The sequence below is a fragment of the Amphibalanus amphitrite genome, unplaced genomic scaffold (genome assembly GCF_019059575.1).
Source record: "Amphibalanus amphitrite isolate SeventyFive unplaced genomic scaffold, NRLGWU_Aamphi_draft 000134F_arrow, whole genome shotgun sequence".
Lineage (NCBI taxonomy): Eukaryota > Metazoa > Arthropoda > Thecostraca > Balanomorpha > Balanidae > Amphibalanus > Amphibalanus amphitrite.
In genome coordinates this window covers 950,097-970,372 of record NW_024881629.1, presented here as the reverse complement: position 1 = coordinate 970,372, position 20,276 = coordinate 950,097, and the positions used below count along the sequence as shown (strand labels likewise).

Here is a 20,276-nt window from a genome sequence, read left to right as displayed (position 1 = left end):
GGATTTTCACCGTTCACAGGCATTTCAGGAAATGTGTTGTGAAATCGAATAAATTGGTAAGTTATTGAAAACCATCGATAGTACATTGTTCGTCAAACACATACTTCGCTATCTGAGGTCACTGATACCAGGTCAGATCACAGCGAGGTCAGGTCACCGGGGGTCACAATATGAAAGTGTCGTGTGATACATGTTTTATGGTCCATTTTACATGACAAATGCGATTATGTGGGTCAGGCAGCCTTTTGGGCCAGCTTAGGTCACGTTTAGGTGAAGGTCAGGTCAAGGTCAGGTCATATTAGGTCAAATTTCAAAATTGATATTTTGGCATAAATTGGATATCGATTCGATGCAGCTCGTCACGGGAAGTCCAGTGGTGGTTTTTGTTTTGCCCTACGTGGTCTAGAATTGCCAAAAAAAGAGTTTGAAAATTTGACGTCATCATTTTTGAGCAGTTTTTTTTCGCTATAACTTGGCCAAAAAAACGAGATATCGATCTGAACTTTGGTATGTAGATAAAAGACGGTAGGTAGTATCACATATATTCCGTTTTTTTCGAAACTCGAAAAACTTTTTGGATTTTTTGGCTTATGTATTCAAAAATCGCATTTTTGATTTTTGGGGGTCAAAACTCAAAAGTTTCAAAAATCCGAGATAGCAGTTTTGTAGCCCTGTCAATTCTAAAACTTTTATGTCCAATCATTTTTCTGTATCTTCAAAGCTGTAGGCCTGACAGCTCTTATCGCGAAGGTCTTTTTTCGGTCGAAAATGGCAGAACATGACGTCATTCTGACGTCATTTGCAGCCAACCTATCATAGCCTCTGGAAACATTGTTGGTCACAATGTGTAAAATTGATGCCCGGAGGGGTCCTGAAAGTTTGGTGGCGATATCTATCTCCAGTCGTTTAGGAGATATCGACGGAAAAGGACAGGGGGGCCGTTACGCCCCCCCCCCTACGGGGCGCGGGTCAAAACCTACTGCAACCGGCATTGCTTATTGCTTTGGTAAATTATGTCATGCATGTATTCTCTCTCTCTCTCTCTCTCTCTCTCTCTCTCTCTCTCTCTCTCTCTCTCTCTCTCTCTCTCTCTCTCTCTCTCTTCTCTCTCTCTCTCCCTCTCTCTCTCTCTCTCTCTCTCCTCTCTCTCTCTCTCACCCTCACTCTCACTCTCTCTCTCTCTCTCTCTCTCTCTCTCTCTCTCTCTCTCTCTCTATCTATCTTTCTATTATGTATATCTCTATCTCTATCTCAATCATGCTTCATCTCCTCATTTTCCATGGTCCTCTCATTCCTGCATATCCCTGTTCCACACCATTTACCTACTAAGGCCCAGATAATGCGATAGGATTCTCACACCTTCCGGTCTGCCGGACCGACCCCGTTACTCGGGGCTGTGCCGCTGTCAGTTCCCAGGATAACCGATCTGTCCGGCCGGGAGGTCAGGGAACGGCGGGGCCATCTGCTCCTCCCGTACCCGGCGGCTCCCTCCCGCCGCGGGGAGGGTAGGGGAAGGAGGAGACCCGGCGACCCAGTCTCCCATCGGCATGGCATACCGGGCGCCGCCGGCAGATTATTATCCCACGCCGTCGTCAACAGGGCGGCTCGGTACGCACAACAACAGCCCCGGGCAGGGCCGGAGTGCGTACCGGCCCTTTGGCTCCGACCCATAGCCCGCGGCCAGCGTGACGTCATCGGGGGCTCTGCGTCTTCTTGGCTTCCGCGAACCCGAGGGCGCAGTGGCCAGTTGCGCTTCAAGAGGCTCGCGGAAGGGTTCCAAGAAGCGACCTGACTCTTCACTCAGGTAAGCAGTGTCCTTGCTACAACAGCCGCCTCGAGCAAAGTCCAAGTGTCGTGGTTACTAGCGCTTCTACATGTAAGTTTCTGGTATGCCGAGGCATATCTCTGAATCCACTGAGGAGGTACCCGACAAAACTATCGCTCGGGATCCAAACGTTTAGAGCTCATACGTCTCCTGGTCTGACCGCGAGCTGTAAGCCGGACGGAGGTCGTGCTGGTCCGTTTTCACCCAGAGATGCTGCATGGTTCGAGCCTGACGTACCGCCGTTGTTCCGCAGACACATCACCATGTGGAAGCTATTGGCTGTTGTTCTGCTGGTGGCGGCCGCACAGGCCAAGGAGCAGCGGTCCAGCTCGTACGACACGGCCGACTCGTACCAACAGAGCTCCTACTACCCGACTCCCGAGTACGGAAACAGACCCGCACACTGTTTCTGAGTTTCCCTTCGCTCACTGTCTCTCTGAACCACTGTCTCAAACCCTCCCCTTGATCTCTGTCTCTGAGCCCTTCCCTCTCTTGTACACCATCTCTGAGCCTCCTCACGCACTGTCTCTGAGCCTCCATTGGCGGTCACCGTCTCTGAGCCCTTCTCCCTCGCCCGTTGTCTGTGAGTCTTCGGCTTGCTCACCGTCTCTGAGCCTCCCTTGCTCACAGACTCTGGGCCTCCCTTCTCTTGCACACTATCCCTGAGCCCCTTCGCGCAGTGGCTCTGATCCTCTCCTCCTTTGTCGTCCCTGAACTTCCCCCTCTCTCAAACTGTCAGCCCCTGGTCGTTTCATTTCGACCACTGGACCGCTCCGTCATGGTTTTTAATTGTCAATTCAGGATCAAAAGCTTAGCAGCACTGCGTGTTATCAATATGTTGCGTGGTTGCATGCTGTTAATGCCCATGTCTTTTCGCTTTGCTGATACTTTATCTACGGTATTTACATTTTGACGACTCTGTATGGGGTTCACATTTTTTGCTTAAGCTCACAACAAAGGCCAAACTCATGCAAACTTTCCACCAGATAAGTAGCCTCGCTAATTCAATAATCAACTATACCTGCCGAAATACAAGTCGCAACGCTTACCGTAATGCAACTGGTAGTAGAAGTGATTATTGTTTCATATGTTGACATAGCTGTCTTCCCTTTCTCTAGGTATGACGGATACAGCAAACCCGGTATCAGCCTATTCAACACTGACCTCGGTAAGTAACACAGTGCACATGACAAGTGGCATTTCACAGGCTTTGCTTTCGAATGTCTTCGCCGTCTCGAGTGGTGCTAATAGAGTGAAACCAGTGAGTTTAGTCAACAGCTTCCAAGCATTGCGATATTTACGTACGAGCCATTGTGTTGACTTTTGTGTGTTGTGTTGTTTCCTCGTAAAACGTTTCCCTTCTTACGAAATATTCACTAGATAGATGGGCTGATGTTTGACGATAAATCTACCCAATGCTTTACATAACGAGCTGCATTCAAATTAGTCGTAAACAATAAAGACTAAGCCGTATAAATGATGCACGGCACATTGCAGCCACCTGTCCTTTACACCTCTCGTTGGTGCCTGTGCATTACACTATTTGCAGCCACATGTTCGTTACACTACTTGCAGTAACATGTCCATTACACATCTTGCAGTCACACATTAATCACACCTCTCGCAGCCACCTGACCTCTCTCTCTTTCTCTCTGCAGAGGGCTGGATCAACCTGGGTCTGAACGTGCTCATCCTGGTGCTCATCGGCTTCGTGGCATTCACCATCAGCGCGTCCGTGGGCAGCGTAATCGAGAACGCTGACGAGCGGCACTTCAACCTCGGCGGCATGGACGTGGTCGGCACCATCGAGCGCCTCCAGAAGCTCTACGACACTGTGGTGGCCAAACAGGCCTAGAAGACCCCCAGTCTCCCTGGATCATAAATGACACTGTTGTTACGTGGGAAGATGGGAAGTGTGATCAGCCAGCTTAGTCTTGGCATTGTTATTTTGTTTTGTCGATCTGTACACGGTGGCCCAGCCGCTCACGGTCACGCATACGGGTATACGGGGCATTGTCAATATCATCCCTTTGTTGACGCACTGTCAGAGATAAAGGAACACTGAAATGTTGTGTAACTTACGGTGTACGTGCTATGCGCGATTTGATAATATATTTGTTTGTTATTTTGGGTTGTGTCGAAAGTCAAGCCAGCTTGAGAGTTTGTTAATAAATCACCATGGACATTTGATAAAATAGCATCAACTCATATTCCCGTCGATTAGCAAATACGAGTAAAGTAGCGACAATTTCTAATAATCCTATAGGTCTTCGTCGAGTTGGTTCACGTCGTGGGGAACGCAATCAGATTCAAGACTCATCAGACAAGCATGCACATAAAGGAATGTTCTCTGACGCGTTTACCAAGACACAGGTTCATGGACTATCATAAGGCTACATTACTAATCTGCCTCAAGTAACCTACGAAGCCTGATCATGACCCATACAACTATCCTCCATTTGCGTGTAAAATCCAATGGAAGGTAGCGGACAACTCTGCAACATGATATTCAGCCATTCTGGCGGCTGCAGAGGTAAAATGATTCCTTCGTTACCAACCGATATTTTACTATGAAAATGAGCACATTAATTAATAATTGAAATACATCAGAACTCTCGAAATTATGCGTTAATTCCATTAATTCCAGATACCTCTATATTCGCAAAGCAAATACACGCATATTCGTTCAAGCATTTTTTTTTTCAGAATTTTAACGGAAGACTGGTCTCGACTAACAAAACGATGCACAATAGCACATTACGCCAATTTTGCACTTTGCGAAACAAGTACTGATGCACGAGATGATAAACTGATATCATCAGCACTTCAAAGTTGTACGGCGCTGTTCTCTGTGGTTTTAATATCTCACGTAACCTAGACGGCGAAGCATCCAAAAATGCCCACTCCGACCATGGCAAAGGTTTAGTGGGCTGTCTTATCTAGGGCAACATATATCGGCAATCGGCATCAATAGGAGCCTACCCAGATCAATCTTTAATTGTCCGCTGGAAATTTGAACATTTTGAAAATCGTTAAATTTCCGTAAGATCTCCGATTATAACCTGCATATTTTACCAACTCTAAGGCTTCGCCAATTTTCTCGGACATTAACGCGGCAGGCGGTGGGCCTATCAGCCACCTTCCGCGCGGTGGGGGGGGGGGGGGGCATTTCCCCCCCCCCGTATCTCCGAAACTACTGGACGGATCCGGAAAATTCAAACGGCGTTCGATAGCCCTGTCAAATTTGTCTAGGGAAACCAAATTTCATTGACCTCGGGGTCACCGATGACGTCACAGGTCAGGTCAAAGATAAAATGTTTCACCGTTCACGGGGCTTCTAGGGAAAGCGCTATAACACCGAGTAAAACGCATTTTGTCGAAAATCAGCGATAAGGCGTCAGTTGTCTAGTACATATGTTGCTATTAGAGGTCACTGGTCATACCAGGTCAGGTCACAGGTCAGGTCACCAAAGGTCACCAAGGGTCACCACATGAGCCCAACTTTACTAAGGTTATGCGATGCATGTTTTATGGCCAGTTTTTCATTTCCAACTCAATGGTGTTGGTTATAAGACCATCAGGTACGGTTTAGGCGACTTTCTGGTGGAGGTCAGGTCAAGGTCAGGTCAAAAAAGGTCAAATTTCAAAGTTGATATTTTTGCATAAAATGGGTATCGATTCGATGCAGCTCGTCACGGGGAGTCTAATGGTGGTCTTTGTTTTGCGTCACGAGGTCTAGAATTGCTAAAAATTGAGTTTGAAAATTTGACGTAATCAATTTTGAACAGTTTTTTCGCTATAACTTGGCCAAAAAAAAAGAGGTATCGATCTTAAATTTGGTATGTAGATAGAAGGCGGTAGGGACTATCACATATATTCCGGTTTTTTCGAAATTCAAAAAACTTTTTGGATTTTTTGGCTATTATATTCAAAAAATATATTTTTTGATTTTTGGGGGTCAGAATCCAAAAAATTCGAAAAACCGAAATAACAGTTTTGTAGGCCTTTTAATTCAACACCTTTTATGTCTAGAACATTTTTCTGTATCTCTAAAGCTGTAGGCCTGACAGCTCTTCCCGCGAAACCTTTTTTTGGGTCGAAAATGGCAAAAATGACGTCACTCTGACGTCATTAGCGGCCAACCTATCATAGCCTTTGGAAAAATTTTTGGCCACCATGTGCGCTAGCTGCTCCCGGGAGGGTACTGAAAGTTTGATGACGATCGGCGCAGCGGTTCTTGAGATATATTGAAAAACTAAAGGGGGGGGGGGGGCAAAAAAATGCTCCCCCCACCGCCTGGAAGGTTAAACATGTGTAATATCTTGGAAAACTTGGACGAGATCTTCCGGAATAGGTATCTAAAAAATCAAATTCCTATAGTTTCCGCTCAACTTTAGCCAGACATCAGCAGTTTCAGCAATTATTTATAATGGAGCCTATTCACCATATCGACATTTATCTGATGGCCCCGATCCCGACACAAGCCCACCAGTCAAAAGCGGACAGTGAGAAGGTTCGGACCCATAGTTTCCGTCGCCTCAATGAACGGGTAATCGATCTAATCCGCTCTCCCAACTGAGCTACTTATCCATACAGCCTTACTCCCCATACTCTGAGGATGTCTGGGGTCACTATTTACACGAGCTAACGGTAGATTGTCCCTTTGACTCTGCGACTGGAGACGGCTGACTGACAAGACGGCGTAGTTGAAGCCCTATTCAGTATCTACGCGCTATTGCATGCGTGATACGCCTAATACACAACAACCGATACCAGGCGCGAACAGCAGGTCTGTCGGTGTCGAACATCAAACATGGGGCGCTCAAAGTTCGCTAAATACGCATTAACCCGCGCGGGGCTGGGGTCTCCAGCCGAACGCGCGGGGCTGGGGGGGGGGTAAATTTTACCCCCCCCCCCTGTTATCTCCCGAACTAATGGTCCGATTTGGAAAATTCAAACGCCAATCGAAAGATCTCATCACGAACAACTAAAAACATGTACTTAATTTAAAGTTTGAGGTCAAGGTCAAGGTCAGGTCAAGGGTACAAATTGCAAGTTTCTACAGTATCGGCCTTGCACCGTAGTTGCCGAAGAATGGAGTCATGGACTGAGACTGATTGCCCAAAACGTGTTCTTAGGCTACCAAGACAATACAGGGTGTTGCAGGTAAATTGGGAATTTTCAGACCTAATTTCAACATGCTATTAATACGGTGAATGAAAACACAGAAAGTTGAAAATTCGCACGTGTATTGTGTCATGTACGCACAGCCTTGTCACTCGATGTGACCGCCGTCGGCGTCCCGCACCCTCTCGAGACGGCGCCGGAAAGCGGAGCACGCGCGCCGGGCCTCATCCTGGTCAATGGTGCTGACTGCCTTCCTGATGGCCTTCTTCAGGTCAGAAACGTTGGCAGGAGTGGTCGAGTTGGACTTTTGTTCTACCACGCCCCACATCCAAAAGTCGCATGGATTCAAGTCAGGCGAGTTGGAGGGCCATATGTCCTTGGGTACATATAGGGGGATCCTCTGGCTCAGGAAATCTTGCACCCTCTGGGAAGCATGTGCTGGGGCGGAGTCTTGCACCAGCATGACTTCGCTCAAGTCATAGTATTTCATCATCCAGGGGATGAGAGACTCCTTCAGGATGGTCAAATACGCGTCAGTGTCGATCATCACACCAGCAGGTATGAAATGGGGCGGCATTATGCGGCCATCACTTGCGACGGCCCCGAACACCATTACTGATGCCGGATTTTTGCCTTTCATCACGGGAGCCACTTCATCAGGGCTGTAGGCGATAGCCCGCGAGTTCCTGCGGTTGGCGACCTCTTCTACGATGATCTTTTTCTCATCGACAAATACTCTGACGTCACTCCCGAGGTGCTTGAGGAGATTGAGGACCTTCGGTGCCCTCTCCCTTCGTATCGCTCTTGCTGGTTCGGTCAGGAGGCTTCGTCGTTTTCTGGTAAACGACTTCATCCCGAGGTCCTCTCTCACGGCTCTGCTGATGGTGCTCTTGCTCACGTGACGGGCACGCGCAAGCTTGTTCATTGAGGTCCTCGGTTTGGCCTGTATCGAGCGTTTCAAGCCGCTCAGGAATGTTGGTGTCCGTTTTCGGTCACTGCGAGGTGTGTGAGAACGTCGAGCGACATCCCCTCCAGCTCCTACAGTCGCGATAGTTCGGTACACGGTAGACTTTGGGTACCCAGTTAAACTTATTATGTCCTTCGCGCTCTGTCCGGCGCGAACTAACTCACCAATCGTTTCCCTCCGACGCTGCTCCATGACTGCGCGATATGTTAGGATTAAAATTTCAATATCAAATGAAAAACAATTGTTGAAATTATATTGTGTCAAATTTCCATGATGTTCCTCCGCATAGCAAATTTTTTTGTAAGGTCATGAACTTAGTCCCAATTTATCTGCAACACCCTGTATTCGTTGCATACAATATCATTCAGAGGTCAAGGTCAAGGTCAGGTCAGGTCAGGTCAGGTCACCAATAACAAAATATAGATAAGGGCATGTGCGACACATGTTTTATGGATCATTTTACTCATAGAATTCAATAGGCACACTCAATAAGTTATATGGACCACCTCTGGATGAATTTCAGGTCGAGGTCAGGTCAAGGTCAGGTCAAGTGAGGTCAAATTTTGAAGTTGGTTGTTAAACCTAAAAAGGTGTCTGTCTGATGCAGTTTTTCACGGCAAATCGAATGGTGCTATTGTTGTTTCCGTACGAGGTCTAGAACTTCCAAAAAAATCATTTTTTTCAAAATTTTTGTGTGTCGTGACGTCATAAAATTTTGAATAACTCCCACATTTTTGAACCGATTCTTCTAAAAATTGGTATGTAGGTGCACATAGACCACTTCTCTGACATATATTCCGGTTTTTTCGATACACTCAAAATTTTGGATTTTATAATTATTGTCCCAAAAATTCAGTTTTTTGAAAGAATTTGGGCCAAAATCCAAAATTTTAAAAAACCGAGATAGCCATTTGATAGACAAAGTAGAATTACGTATAACATTTTTTGTTACGTCTTGATTCCTTTAAAAATGAAGTTGTTAGCGGCGTTTGAAATTTTGCCGTTTTTGAGGCGAAAATGGCGAACATGACGTCACTAAAACGTCAATTATTCAAAAAAATTTCGACGGATTTCGCTCAAATTTTCAGAGAACGTGTCCAATTGATGTAAGAAAAGGTACTGAAAGTTTGGTGGCGCTGGGCGCCGCCGTTTTTGAGATATTGCAAAAATTCGCGAGGGGGGGTAAGATTTACCCCCCCAGCCCCGCGCGGGTTAACTGACAAACTTATTCGTTTCAAACCTCGCCCCGCTGGGGCTCCTGTATTTCCCACACCCTGCTGGGGGGGGGGGGGTCTAACTCGGCTCCTTCTAACTCGGCTCCTGGGCCACGTAGCGAGACACAGTAGACGTTGTTCGAAAGAGCGTTAATAATGACGAAACTATCCAGTCGTTTTTTGGGTCAGGTCAAATGTCAGGTCACCAGAGGTCATCGGAGGTCAATTTTCGCCTATTTCGGCAATTTTCGACAAACCGGCGCATAACTTGAAATGAATAGAGCTACAGCACCACAGAAAAGCGCATTTCACAGCCTTGTTAACGTTCTTTCTGAGTAATAGATTTGACATAAGTTCAACGGTTTAGCCTGCAGGGGTAAAAAACAACTGCCAATTTTGTTCTTGCGGAAACGGTTTTTCTGCAATAACACTTATCTCAAAGCTTGCACGAGCTTACTTTCGAACACGAGCCGGTATCGTGTTCCTCTTGTTGAGACGCGTCGAATGAGCTATAATTTGACCTTAAAAGGTAGACTTGTAATATTGACTTCAGGTCAAGGTCACTGCCTGATCGGAAAAAGTCGCGTTGCATATCAGCCGATCTGTATCGTCGAGCTGGACACAGCCAAAGTATTTCCATCGCTCTAGCATGCCTCTGTCAAAAGTTATTTGCGAAAAACTGTTGAATACCTTTGATGATCTGGAATGATCGAAGGGACATACGGAGGGTCACGGGTGCAATTTTCCAATCCGTGTCTCATTTTCACTTGAAACTCGATATTTACAGAGTTTTTAGGATGACTTTCGTCCAAAATAGGCGCCCTTCAATTTTCTCCCATTGACTTATAATGGAGTGGTCGCAAAAGGACCTGACAATAGGTCACCGATATCAAAATTACGAGATACGTGATCTATAAGTACAATTGCTTTTATCTGTCGCTGAAAGTTTCAACGTGATCTGTCACTCAACCTAGCGATGGCAAGCAATGGAACTTTTTTGTAAGGTGAGGCCGCTTGACGTAACCTGGTGACCTGACCTTGAGAGACCTTGGTCTGAAATTTTGACAAGTCAATAGGTATGTGCAGAAAAGAGGTATGATAAGGTGCGCCAAAAGCGATGGTGCTCTGCTGTGCCATTTCTTTAGATGTTCGCGAAAAACCGCAAGCCGGGATTCAAACAGCCCCAGCACGGCACGGGTTAAGTAATATCATTCCGCAACCTTATAAAAGAAAAAATATTGTTACTCTTTTCTTAGGCTGATAGGTAGTACATACCAGAACAACATAGTTTACCATTGTTATCGATGAATAAAAAGGGGAAGGGAGAGAGAGAGAGAGAGAGAGAGAGAGAGAGAGAGAGAGAGAGAGAGAGAGAGAGAGAGAGAGAGAGAGAGAGAGAGAGAGAGAGAGAGAGAGAGAGAGAGAGAGAGAAGGGAAGGGAAGGAAGATAGACACTAGACAGGCACGCAGGCAGACAGGTATGAATAACAGAAGATGGAAAGCTCCCTAACCGTATGACGATGTGCTGTACGACAGCTGGTTCAGACTTCACAATGAGCCTTCCAAATCTAGTGTTCGTTTTCACAGCCATCAAGTAAACAATAAAAATTCCAATTTAACAGTTGTCTCCATCCATTTGGATTGTGTCAGAGTTGACGTACTCTATCACAATATGAAATTCTGAGTGCGCTGCGCTTTCACTCATTTGTCGTGGAATGTCGTCCCGCAAATGGTGTTTATGCTGCGAGCTGACTCCGCTTATCCACTGTCCCGCGCCTCGGCTTATCGGCCCAATTCTGTGTGTAAGATCACATTCCAGGTTCACGGGGCATCTTGACATGCGCTCTGTGTGCGCCGGATAGTGGCATAGCCGATCCGCGCCCAGGAAGGCGCGGTGTGCCACGATGCGCCCCGCGATGGCCCACATTTGCGCCAGTTCCGCATTTCGAGCCGCCGGGGACCGCCTAACATGTTGTTTACTCCCCGACACGTAGCCCGGATGCGGTTGTCGCCTAGGGCATGTTGAGCCGCCCTCTAAGTCTTCCACCCCGTTCGATGTCTTAGTTGAGTCCCAGGCGACCCCTCGAGCGCATCGGCTGCCTGTCTGTGACCGGGACGACCCGCTGCACGTCTGACAGAGGTGAGCTGTATATTGCGCCCGTCAGTCCTCAGGCTCCTGTGTACTGGTTCAGCGGCTGGCCCGTCCGACTGTCCCAGAAGGTAATGACGGTGGTTTACTCAGCTACTTGCCGACAATTAACGGCTGCGACTCACTCTCCTCATAACAAACCGTCATCCTCGGGAAAGGGACGGTAACTTCCGGGTATACAGAGGACAGCGTGAGACACAGGATAGAGGCCGGGGGATATCATCTCAGGAGGCCGGGCTGGAGATGTGATTGGGGCTGGTGTGACGACCTCTCGCCTGTCAGTTTGGGCCTACACTGGCGGTTACAGTCTAGGGCCTAACACTGGCTGTCAGACTGTTAGGCCCACACTGGCTGTTCACCTGTGAAGGCGTGTCATGCACGTGACTATGGGAGGCTGATGTAGCTTGCCAATGCGAGAAACTATCCAAATGCCTGTGGGATTATGATGTGGCAGTCTGGCTACGTCAATGAGCCCGCATCGCAAACGTCATGCCATGATCCCGCGCAGATTTATGACTTCACTTGAGTATTATCTACATATGTATAGTACTTACCATCGACTTAGAAGTGCGGAGAGATCACCTATTTAGCGCCATGCTGAATCTGCAGTCAATTTTCACTAGCTGGCTCCCACTTTGATAGCCCCCATAACCTATCCCATTGTTCCTCCCATGTTGCAGGTTGCAGAGATGGCGCAGTCACGGACGCTGTTGCCTCTACTGGCGGTGGTCGCCCTGATGATAAACTCGACCAGTGCCAGTCACAAGAGGAGCGACCACTACGACTACAGCGGCCCTGTCAGCGCCTCGCCGTTCTCGTTTTTGGATACACTGTGAGCTCGCCTGCACGCTAATTGCATGGTCTATTGGGTATTGCAGTGGTTTATCGTGTCGCCACATGAATGCGTGCTTCGAGTAATGCAACTTGTTCCAAGTGTCAAGGTATTTTATGCTCGTAGAAGCAATAGATTTACGTTAAGTAACACCAAACTTATAATGACGTCACTTATTAGCGGATGAAATCATTTTTAATAATGAAATTTCCAACAAATTTAAGCAAGTAACAAAAAACAAGCAACTAACAATGTGATTTGAACAAACCCGTAATGCAGGCATTAACCCGCGACCTGGTGGGGGGGGGACTATTTTTTGCCCCCCCCCCCCCTCCAGACTTTTCAATATATCTCCAGAACCGCTGCGCCGATCGTCACTAAACTTTCAGTACCCTCCCGGACATCAATTTTACACATTGTGACCAAAAAATTTCCAAAAGCTATGATAGGTTGGCCGGAAATGACGTCAGAGTGACGTCATGTTCTGCCGTTTTCGACCCAAAAAAGGGTTTCGCGGGAAGAGCTGTCAGGCCTATAGCTTTGCAAACACAGAAAAATGATAAAAACATAAAAGCTGTAAAATTAACAGGGCTACAAAACTGCTATCTCGGATTTTTGATTTTTTTTTATTTTGACGCCCAAAAATCAAAAAATAGATTTTTTGGATATAATAGTCGAAAAATCCAAAAAGTTTTTTGAATTTCGCAAAAACCGGAATATATGTGATAGTCCTTACCACCTTCCATCCACATACCAAATTTTAGATTGATACCTCTTTTTTTGGCGAAGTTATAGCGAAAAAACTGTTCAAAATTGATGACGTCAAATTTTCAAACTTAATTTTTTGCAATTCTAGACGCCGTAGCGCAAAACAAAGACCACCATTAGACTCCCCGTGACGAGCTGCATCGAATCAATACCCATTTTATGCAAAACTATCAACTTTAAAATTTGACCTTTTTTGGCCTGACCTTGACCTGACGTTGACCTGACCTTCACCAGAAAGTAACCTAAGCCGTACCTGATAGTCTTATAACCAACACCATTGAGTTGGAAATGAAAAATTGGCCATAAGACATGCATCACACAACCTTAGTAAAGTTGGGCTCATGTGACCTGACCTGTGACCCTTGGTGACCTGACCTGTGACCCTTGGTGACCTGACCTGTGACCTGACCTGGTATTGTCAGTGACCTCTAATAGCAACATATCCACTAGGCAACTGACGCCCTATCGCTGATTCTCGACAAAATGCGTTTTCCTCGGTGTTATAGCGCATTCCCTAGTAGACCCGTGAACGGTGAAACATTTCATCTTTGACCTGACCTGTGACGTCATCGGTGACCCCGAGGCCAATGAAATTTGGTTTCCTTCGACAAATTTGACAGGCCTTTCGAACGCCGTTTGAATTTTGCGGATCCGTCCAGTAGTTTCGGAGATACGAGGGGGGGCAAAAAATAGCCCCCCCCCACCAGGTCGCGTTATAAACAGACCCCACCAGGGCGCGGGTTAATTTTTGAAACTGCGTGTGCAGGACGAAATCACAGACACTTTCCATGTAGGTCGTAACATAAACCCCGACCGCCCCTCTCCATGGGACCCCTCATGCCACGTACTCGTATGTGTAGGTATTCCGGGTCTCAATTCCGTCGGAATCTGCCGCCTCCTCGACGCCACCCCTCCCCCTCACAGGACCCGGCCGCCCCTCTCCCGCCCAGGATCCTACCATGTGGTCCTAGTCCTCTCCCATTCACACTATGGCGTCATAAATATCCATTTGTTTCCCGGCGTGCCCATGACAAATCATCTCACGCTTTCTCTCTGCGTGTCAGGACGATAAGCGAAAGCGGACCACCGTTTCGTCATAGCTTTTCTTTGAGGAGGGTTCCGGCTGAAAAAATATAGGTACCTATTTACTATAATACCCCAGCCCGAAAAAGACTGATCAAAGCTTTTTCAAGCTTCCAATGGATTGACCGTTCTTATTGTAAACTTTTAAGCATTATTTACTGGCATATTTCTTACTTTGCAGAGTTTTCGGCGCGAAAATCCCGTAAAAATGAATTCCATGACATACGATTTTAAAGCGATAACTTGCTAATATTTCCTGCTCTTAACCTTCCAGGCGGTGGGGGGGCATTTTTTTGCCCCCCCCCCCTTTAGTTTTTTCGATATATCTCGAGAACCGCTGCGCCGATCGTCACCAAACTTTTAGTACCCTCCCGGGAGCAGCTAGCGCACATGGTGACCAAAAATGTGATCACCTGACCTGTGACGTCATCGGTGACCCCGAGGTCAATGAAATTTGGTTTCCTTCGACAAATTTGACAGGGCTATCGAACGCCGTTTGAATTTTCCGGATCCGTCCAGTAGTTTCGGAGATACGGGGGGGGGGCAAAAAAGTGCCCCCCCCCACCGCGCGGAAGGTGGCTGGTAGGCCCACCGCCTGCCGGGTTAACCCGCGCCTCGTTGGGCTCTGCCGAGCAACGCGCCCCGTTGCATTGGGGGGGGGGGGCAATTTGGCCCCCCTAAGATCTCGAGAACCACGCAGCCTAGCGACAAGCGGCAAACGGTGTTGGATAGCCCTATCAGAGAACTACCTTGTTACCCAATTTTGTTGACCTAGATCAAACTGATGACGTCACAGGTCAGGTCAAAGGTCGAATTTTCACCGTTTACAGGCATTTCAAGAAATGCGTTGTAATATCGAGTAAAATGCATTTCATTGAAAATCATCGATGGGGAAATGTTCTTCAAACACATATTTTGCTATTTGAGGTCACTGATACCAGGTCAGGTCACAGAGGTCAGGTCGCTGGGGGGTCACAATATGAAAGTGTCGTGTGATACATGTTTTATGGTCCATTTTACATGACAAATGCGATTATGTGGGTCAGGCAGACTTTTGGGCCAGCTTAGGTCACGTTTTGGTCAAGGTCAGGTCAAGTTCAGGTCAAGGTCAGGTCAAATTAGGTCAAATTTCAAAGTTGATATTTTTGCATAAAATGGGTATCAATTCGATGCAGCTCGTCACGGGGAGATCAATGGTGGTCTTTGTTTTGCCCTACGTGGTCTAGAATCGCTAAAAAACGAGTTCAAAATTTTGACGTCATCATTTTTGAACAGTTTTTTCGCTATAACTTAGCCAAAAAACGAGATATCGATCTGAAATTTGGTATGTATATAGAAAAGCACAGGTACTATCATATATATTCCGTTTTTTTGAAATTCGGAATTTTTTTGGATTTTTTTTAGTTTTTTCAAAAAATCATTTTTTTTACTTTTTGGGGTCAAAAACCCCAAATTTGGAAAATCCGAGATAACAGTTTTGTAGCGCCGCTTTTTGTTTACTAGACCATATAAAGAAGTTTGAAATTGCTAGGTAACTGTAGATTTGGTGAGCGTTCCAAGATTGCATGTTTTTTGCTCATTTTTGCTCGAACATGACCTCAGTTTGACCTCAATGAATCCTGACCTAAGGTGACCTAAGACTTGAAATTCGGTGTGAAGGTGTCAAATTGATGCCCGGGAAGGTACTAAAAATTTGGCGGCGCTGCGCGCCGCCGTTTTCTTGCTATTCAGGAAAAACCACAGGGGGGGGGGGCAAATTGCCCCCCCCCAACGGGACGAGGGTTAATTTTGAACAAGTTATCACAGTCATCATTTCTGCGTTCCGTTGTCAAAAGTGACAGCACGGGGCTACGAAAATATGGGGTCATAATTATTACATTTTTAGGATCAACAACTCTGACTGCCTGCAATGAGTCATGTACGGAGAGAAATTCTGATCAATGTTGTCCCCAGCAAGTGGTTTATAATTCGATCCGCATCTCATGTAATATACACGTTAAAAGCATGCTCACAAACGTTTTATCTAAGATATAGACTTTTTCTGGTAATCTATTACCCTTTCGTGAACCATGCATTTAAACCTTTAGCTATCAGAACAAGGTCTATCCCTATTCAATGTTTTGCAAGTACATGCCAATAAACAATTCTATTGTTTTTTAGTGTGCCAATAACATGCAACGTTCCATTGCAATTCTATTCGGTACTCTAAATAGACGGACTTATAAAAATCATTTTCAATCACTATTTATGCTTCGATGGTCCTGTGCTTACGCTGGCGGTTTTCCCCAAAGTCGCTATGAATTTCGAAGAATGTGAATTACTGTAATGTTCGATTTTATCGCTTCATCTTCATGAAGACCGACACGCTGTTAATAAACTAAAATTAGCATCGACACTTTCCATTTTCCTTCAGGACACTAATGAGAGAAACTTCCGATTCCTTTCAGGGTGGACAGCTTGTTCGACTTCCGAGCGGGACGTCTGTCTTCGCTGTACGACTTTTATCGCCAGGCTGGACTTCAAGATGGTACGATCAGTTAATTTCGGTGAATATCACCTGAATTATTCGCGTCTTTTATCCACAAAGTAATCGCAGTTACGTGAGAAAAGAAATATACATTGCAAATGAATTTCGTAATGCTCGTTTTCTCTGCTCCTCCAGGGTAAATAAAACAATCCAATCGAGTTGCCAATAGTATTAGCATGGATGAGATAATAATGGATTGGTGTCTTCGCATTTTTTGACGACATTGAGCTCAGGCCTGCCATCTAGCGGGAGAATTATCGTAAGTTAGGAGCAAGCCGAGTGAACGCCGCTGATTAGCATTGTGACACACGGGAGTGTGGTGTAGTAGCAGGCTTGTTGTGCAATTTTTCAAAAGGTTTTGTCTTTATATGTCAGTAAAAGCGAAGAAATTAATACATTTATGTGCAGGGTCAGTAATAAGATAAGCAGTTCCATGTTATTTCCTCATGAAATCGTGAAACAGGGAGTTGTTGGAGACTTCGCCAGCACGTGTCGCTTTCGCTATTTTTCACATGAGTCTTTACTTGGCCTAAATCAAACAAATTGTCCGATCAAAGAACAAACGAACGTAAGTACTTTCTATAAGTCTAATGAAAAAGTTACAAACGGAATTGCTAACGTCATTTGCCGCTCAATATGTCATTCAAGACGCTCTATGAAAAGGACCCAACCAGTGCTGCGTAGTCGATGAAATTTCAGTGACTTTGGCTTCAACTCCGATTCCAGTATCCAAATATCGACTCCGACTCCTCCGGGCAGAACTGTCGATTCACACAGACTCCGACTCTGACTCCGACTCTGCAGCCCTGGTAAGTCTGTGGAGTCGATGACTTTTCGGTGACGCTCGACTCATCACTCATACTCCGACTACAGCTTTTAAAAATCAACCGACTCCGAGTCGGAACAGAACCGATGGCTCTGACTACAACTCCGCAGCCCTGGCCCAAGATAGCCGCCTTAAACAACTTTGATGTGTGTTCTTCTTCGTACATTGTTAATGTTCTTTTAAGCAAGGAGTGGAAAAGGGAGACGAAGCCTTCACAAACAGGGATCTCCTGTTGCGGATCGATCAGCCGCTGGAATAGAAAGGCATAAACACAACGCATCTCATTTCATCGTTTTCCTAACGACTCTGCACCAATGTAAGCACTGATCAATGCAGTGCGAGCATCGATGTGACATTTGTGTACCAATTTTGAGTGTTATCCGCCCAGCCGTTCTTGAGATATGGAAGCGGCACCCCGCACGTGCGCACGTGCAGTAGCACCCCCATCATAGTGACACATGGAAATGCATTGGCTACTGGGTGCCTAACAATTGACGAAGTTTTACTGTAATTGGCCAGCCATTGCGGAGTTACTTTACGTGGAACAATTTCGACACCGCTAAGGTGGCCCACGTGGCACGTGGCGTAACATTAACTAAGATGAAGAAAATCGGGCGAAATTCGGAGAAGAAGGAATAAACCTACCAAATATGCATGTGACATATTGTCAAACTGCTGTACCATTGCGAGTAAATGACCATATAAAAGGTCGTACAAGCCGATGGGACTGGGCGTTTCAATAGGTACACACCGTCTTACGCATTTTATTTTCGTTATTACCTAAAGGCTGCTTGGCATTTTTGGCTTTCAAGCATTTAAGACATTTTTGTCGTCTCAGGTCCAGTAAGAATACCTCCAACTCGTGGGAATATGCACTTCAAGCCAACTAACACACCACACCCACGTGTGTCATAATGCTGAGAGATCGCGTTCACTCGGCTTGCTCCTAACTTACGATAATTCTCTCGCTAGATGGCAGGCCTGATCCCAATGTCGCGGATCCCAATGTTAATTTCCACGAGACACCAATCCAGTGTTATATCATCCATGGTATTAGCAATACATTATACGTTTGTTTAGCTTTGCTTGTTGCCGTATTCCATCGTTGTTGTTTTTTTTTTTTAATCTATGAATGCAAATTAAAAAGGGATTAATGACAGTAACCAACACATTGGGCATAGAATGCAAGCATGTTTTTTTTCCAGCCGTGGTTATAATTGTGATGTAAATGAGACGCAATGTTTCTGTCGTCTGCCGAACAACTAGCCACTTTTATGCGTCGCGAACGTCTGTGCTGGCTGGCCGTTCGATGCACAGCGCCTCTCCCGACCGGCCATTCAAAGCATAGTGCCTGTGCTGACCGGTCGCTCTGCTATACCGACGTGCCGATCTGTGTATAATACTGACCGGTCGCCCTGCGTGTGCCCTGTCCGACCGCTGTGTGCATGATACTGATCGGCCACCCTGCAGCGTGTCCCATCGATCTGTATAATGCTGACCGGTCGCTCTACGTGTGCCCTGCCCTGCAGCCGTGGCCAGGACAGCCGTGGTGATGACGTTTGCCGGCGTGGCCGTGACCGTGGCCATCGGTGTCGACTACATGATCCAGATGCTGAGCACGCTCACCAAGAAACGAGCTCTGTTAGAGGAGCGAGGCATCAGTGAGGAGCACGTGGAGACGGCTCTGCGACTCCTGGAGCGGGCCGCCACCCTCTGGCAGTAGTGCCGGCTCGTCGGGCCCGTTTGATCGACTTCAGCTAGGCTCAATACCGTGGTACTGGCTGACTGTACAGACCGCAAATGACCCGAAACCCTTCGAGGAGCTGTTGCGATTCCAAGCCAGTGTTACGCCGAGTGCGTCGAGATGTTTTCAAATTTCAAGCATGTCATACTCGTCGATTGAGGTCTGTTATTTGTTAGCCACTTCAATGACGGTGACATTGCTTGATGCGTAGCTGAAGAGCCATGATGTTCGAGTGGCATTACTCCGAGGAGCTGCATGAGGACCACTGCTCTGCTATTTCTGTATTAAACTTTCGTTTTCGACGTCTTGTTATTGATCAAAATGGTTATTTTGTCGATAATTTCTACTGAATATGTGAGTTGACAAGTGACGATAATAAAATGCATCATCAAAATAAAAGTGTGTTTAGTATAACTTGCTCTCTATAAAAAAGGATGTGGAGCAGCAGCCATGTCCGTAGCTCATACCTTCGTAGCCTTTCATGCTGGTCTGGGGCCATGTCTAAAGCGTTTCTAAACGAAAGGCATTCAAAAAGCAGATCAGACAGAGCGAATCTATCCGTTTCAAATCGGCCATTTGTGAAATATACAATTTATAATGAACCTGTAAAGCCTGCTTGCTGGGTGATATTTTTGATGAGTGGTGCAACGCAATCGATGAAATTAAATGCTTTATTGGCATGGCGATTTCGAAGCGTTTAACGAAAGAACGACTTCAGATACATGTTTTTAGGATTTGCTTGATTTGCTTATTTAGGTCTGGCCACACTTGCATTTAAGGCATAAAAGGTACCAATTACCCCCTACAGTCACTCGAGCCGGTGGAATACGAGTACACCTCAGCAATGCGTTAGCTTATCTGAGCATAGGGCCTATGCTACCAATATGACCCATTAAATAGTCCTTTCATGTCTACGTTTGAAAATGAAAATATGTCGTATAACCGAAAAACAAATTATCTGGTTAGGTATGGCGCAAAACAGTAGTAGCTATGTACGACGGACGTATGTACAGTCTACAGCAGAAGTAATGTGCGGTTTCAGTCATGGGTATGTTCTGCTTCTGAAGCTTAGGAACGATTAGCCAGACTACAATGAAACTTTGAATGTAGCTTATATGTATCGTCACCCTTGCAGCTGCAACTTTAGCTATTGACATCTTTTCGATCACTCGGCATTAAACAATCGCCAGTCAAAGCCAACCGTTGAGATTGGT

At 46.2% G+C, this 20,276-nt stretch overlaps 2 protein-coding genes across 2 annotated transcripts; both read left to right on the top strand.

The window, feature by feature from the left end:
- Positions 1–1,747: 1,747 nt before the first annotated feature.
- Positions 1,748–3,947, top strand: LOC122382163. Its single transcript, XM_043367141.1, has 4 exons — positions 1,748–1,804; positions 2,079–2,207; positions 2,944–2,993; positions 3,484–3,947. Exons 2-4 carry the CDS (start codon positions 2,089–2,091, stop codon positions 3,678–3,680), a joined length of 366 nt encoding a protein of 121 aa, XP_043223076.1. The 5' UTR covers positions 1,748–1,804; positions 2,079–2,088; the 3' UTR covers positions 3,681–3,947.
- Positions 3,948–7,188: 3,241 nt separating this feature from the next.
- LOC122382172 lies at positions 7,189–19,072 on the top strand. Its single transcript, XM_043367149.1, has 5 exons — positions 7,189–7,223; positions 11,272–11,353; positions 11,963–12,114; positions 16,413–16,492; positions 18,848–19,072. Exons 1-5 carry the CDS (start codon positions 7,189–7,191, stop codon positions 19,039–19,041), a joined length of 543 nt encoding a protein of 180 aa, XP_043223084.1. The 3' UTR covers positions 19,042–19,072.
- Positions 19,073–20,276: the final 1,204 nt, after the last annotated feature.